Source organism: Phoenix dactylifera, chromosome 16 (genome assembly GCF_009389715.1).
Source record: "Phoenix dactylifera cultivar Barhee BC4 chromosome 16, palm_55x_up_171113_PBpolish2nd_filt_p, whole genome shotgun sequence".
Lineage (NCBI taxonomy): Eukaryota > Viridiplantae > Streptophyta > Magnoliopsida > Arecales > Arecaceae > Phoenix > Phoenix dactylifera.
In genome coordinates this window covers 805,979-810,055 of record NC_052407.1, presented here as the reverse complement: position 1 = coordinate 810,055, position 4,077 = coordinate 805,979, and the positions used below count along the sequence as shown (strand labels likewise).

Below are 4,077 nucleotides of genomic sequence, written 5' to 3'. Positions count from 1 at the left end.
AGAACTAAAATAATAGATGAATTGTAGCAAAAATAGTACAAAATATTAAAAAAAAATAGCTTACCCATTTAATATAAAGCCCAAAAGTAGAGTTGTGTTTGGAAACTGGCTAAAAAATGGATAACATAAATTTATCCAGATAGCTAACCAAAACTACTCAAAAAGTGGTGAATAAATTTATTCTACCAATGGCTGAAAAAGGATATTTAATTATGTTAAAAGTATTCAGGGAAGAAGTTGAAGTAACTTTAACCATCCCAAGCTTTCTCTCTGCCTCTTTTTTTTCTCACTTTTCCCAATTTTATTACACTAATCATGGGAGACCAACCAAATGGCAAATAAAGTTGTTAACCGGATAGCTGGTTAGAGGGCGGAATATCAATAGCTAAAATTATTTAGAGATAGTTATTTGTTATCCAAATAGCCGAAATAGGCTTGGGTCTTAAATTGGTTGAGTAGTCAACTGTTGGTTGATGGGTTAACAATGGATTGAGTTCAGATCAGGCATTCTTTACTTGCTAGCGAAGCAAGTCGGGTTCGAATCAAGGCCTATAAGCCTTGATGTGATGCCAACTCGACCCGACCAACTTGACCTAACTTGCTAGTTGCTTTTATATCCTTAATCTCTTACCAATTTTTTTAAATTAATTGTTTACGAATGGTTCGATCCAACTCAAAATTAAATGAGCTTGTCTAGGCCAAGTTCGAGCTAGGCTTAACTTGCTCGCAATTGGCTCATCTTATGCTGCTAAATAGGGTGACATTAGGAATGACGCAGTTTATAAAAATTGGTGTATTTGTAAGATATCACGCAAGGCACTACATCACATTGCAAATTTATAAGATGATCTTTTTCAGCCATATAACTCATTCGATGCATTATTAATTTTTTTTTATTTAGTTATTCCCTTTGAATGATGATTTCATATGTTAGCATAAAAAGTTTGTGGCATGATTTTCAAAAATAGATAGGTGTCAGGACCAAACAATAAAATGATTATAGGCTAGATATTGTTAAAATAAATAGGACTGAAGAAACTTTAAAATCAAGTTAAGACCTAGACTCAAACCTAGATTGTTGCTATCCACCATGAAAGGCTTTAATTGATAAATTACATATATTTCGTTTGATATTATTATTAAAAATAATTTTTGTTAGAAATTGTTGTAGATTAAAAATAAAAAATAATGCATCCAAAGCAAATGATTTATCAAGGTTGAAATTTTGGAAGTTCTCAGGCTGCCCTCCCCCCTCTGGAGGAAAACCAGAAACCATCTGCCCCTTATTCTGAATGCAACGTTGGAACTGCGGCGCGGTTTCCTTCCTTTCTCCCTCCAGCCTCGGCCGCTTCTCCCCTTCCAAAGCCTCTTGTCCTTAGTTTACTCCCTAATCCAATTATTATTTTACTTTTATCAGTAGCATCCAATCCCCCAACCTGGAGGCATAGAGAGCAGCACCCAAGGAACCATATAAGGACCCAGGTCTCCCAGTAGGCCGACTCCTTTCTCCCATTCCCCTTCCCCCTCTCCTCCTCCCGGCCTCCACCCAACCGGAGGAGAAGCGTTTATCGAGAAGAGTTCTCTTTTCTTCACTCTATCCCTCTCTCCCAATGGCTGCTGCTGCCATTACTCCATTGCCATCACTGGCCACTAGAAGAGGAAGACCCTACTTCTCATCGCTCCACTCGAGGGGGCGCTTTCCTTGTCTTCAAGCCCTGTCCAACCACTGCTCCTCCCCCTTAAAAATCCCATCTTGGAACAAAAAGGTCGAAACTTTTGCGATCGCACACCCCCCTTCTACTATCCCTCTTCTATTACTTATTGTTTTGCCTTTTTCTCTAATGCTTATTGCATAATTTCAGGCTCCTATCCGACTTTTTTCATCTAATGCTCTCTCCCCTGTCACAAGCCCACAACCATCATCAACAGCATGGGCAATGAAAACAGAGGTGGCCAAAGCAACGCTAGCTCTAATCAGGAGGCTTCTCTTGGGTGCCTTGGTCTGGATGGCGCTCACCTTTGTGTCCTACCTTGCTTGCGGAGCTTCGCTCGCCACTGCAAAAGCCGCCAGCGACTCTATCAGAGCTTCTGGGCTTGGTTTTAAGGTCGCCACGGCGCTGAGAATGTCTGGCTGGGCCGACGAGGCCATCGTGTTTACCCTCGCCACACTTCCTATTCTGGAGCTCCGTGGCGCCATTCCCGTTGGCTACTGGATGCAACTTGACCCTCTCCATCTCACCATCCTCTCCGTTCTTGGGTACGTACTCATCAGCCCATTGAGCAATTTCATGAACAGCTAGTTGTTGATGGCTTTCTTCTTCCCAGGAACATGGTTCCGGTGCCATTCATCGTTCTCTACTTGAAAAAGTTCGCATCTTTCCTCTCCCAGAAGAGTGCCTCGGCAACCCAATTCCTGGACCTTCTGTTCAAGAGAGCCAAGGAGAAAGCCGGCCCCGTCGAGGAGTTTCAGTGGCTGGGTTTGATGCTGTTTGTTGCGGTGCCATTCCCTGGAACAGGGGCTTGGACTGGGGCATTCATCGCAGCCATCCTCGATATGCCATTCTGGTCTGCTGTCTCAGCCAATTTCTTTGGGGTTGTTCTGGCTGGGCTGCTGGTAAATTTGCTAGTGAACCTTGGCCTGAAGTATGCCATTATAACTGGTTTGCTTCTTTTCTTTGTATCGACAGTCATGTGGAGTGTCTTACGATTGTTTAAGAAGTCACTGAACTCAGAATGACATAGATTGCATACTTCATTTATATGTTTATAATGGAGTTTATGCGGCATCCTTTGTTTTAGTTACCTGATAGAAATAATTATTGATTCGATGACAACGGTTTGTTTTGATGCTTGTGAGCCTGGCATTTGTCAGAAATGGAGAATTTGAATCATTATCAGTAGTACAGAAAGGAATAATTCCTCATGTAACATATAAGGATTTTGATTGTAGCACAGTTTGAAAGCTTTCTATTGTTATGTCACAATGTGTGCAATCTCATCACACAATGATAAATTGTCTCTATATTTTCTTGCTCAACAACCTCCTAAAATTGCTGTCTTGTGCAGATATAGTTAAATGATTTAATTATTACTTCGAGATGTTAGTGATTAATTCCTTCTTTTTTAAGTATCATTTGACATTTGATTCTAAGCACTACACTTACGTTCTTTACTTGCATTTCGCTTTGTAACAGTCCCTTACGATACATAGTGTTCAAAGTTTTATGAAAAGGCAAAAGCAGTTTGTCTTTCTGCCACTAAGACTACTATGATGCAGCATCAGCTACCTACATGTTTTAGCTATTTGATTCTGCAGGCAGGCCCAACATCTTAAATGCTTGAGTTTTTGAAATGCCTCCATCATTTCTTTGAGAAGGTGGTGGTTCCCCCACCATTCTTTATTATTATTATTTGTTTTGTGAAAAGAAAAGTGATTGCACATGATTCATAAATTGCATCACATGCTAGAGTTTGAATTGCTACTTTCTTCCTATCAATTTAGCTCAGATTGCTCTTTACATGATTTGAGGTCATACAAGTAAATTATAAACCTGATCCCAACTATAAGAATCAGCTTGTTCTCAGTGCTGGCATGGGAGGTTTTTTTTTCTGTTATAGATTCTGTTTTTCCTTAAGCAGCAGATGGGGAAATGAACATTTCTGTGTAATGATTTCTAAAGTAAGCAACATGAAGTGAAATATTCGCCTTAGAGTAAAAGGGCAAATCTTGATTAACATACACTTCTAGGATTCACCCTTATTAAAAAGGATCTTCTGAATTCTCTTCCAAAGATACAGTACTCTTATTTGTTCATCATGTTATTGCTGAAATTTCTTGGGATATGCATTGTATGTGTGTACACAAGGTTCACCGAATCGGTACCATGGGTTGTACCGGCTGGCGACTGGTTTGGTACATACCTTGCAGACTCGAGGTGTATCGGAACTAAGGGGAAGGAGCTGAAGAGGAGGGGAGAGGAGTGGGAGAAAGGGAGAGGAGAAAGACAGGGAGGGGGCGAAACTGTTGACTTTATCATCTGAGAGAGAGAGAGAGAGAGAGAGGAGAAAGAGAGGGGG

The 4,077-nt window shown here is 40.6% G+C and overlaps 1 protein-coding gene across 1 annotated transcript; it reads left to right on the top strand.

The window, feature by feature from the left end:
- The first annotated feature begins 1,244 nt into the window (after positions 1-1,244).
- On the top strand, positions 1,245-2,979 carry LOC103722258. Its single transcript, XM_008812739.4, has 3 exons — positions 1,245-1,766; positions 1,863-2,257; positions 2,326-2,979. Exons 1-3 carry the CDS (start codon positions 1,611-1,613, stop codon positions 2,735-2,737), a joined length of 963 nt encoding a protein of 320 aa, XP_008810961.2. The 5' UTR covers positions 1,245-1,610; the 3' UTR covers positions 2,738-2,979.
- The last annotated feature ends 1,098 nt before the right edge of the window (positions 2,980-4,077 follow it).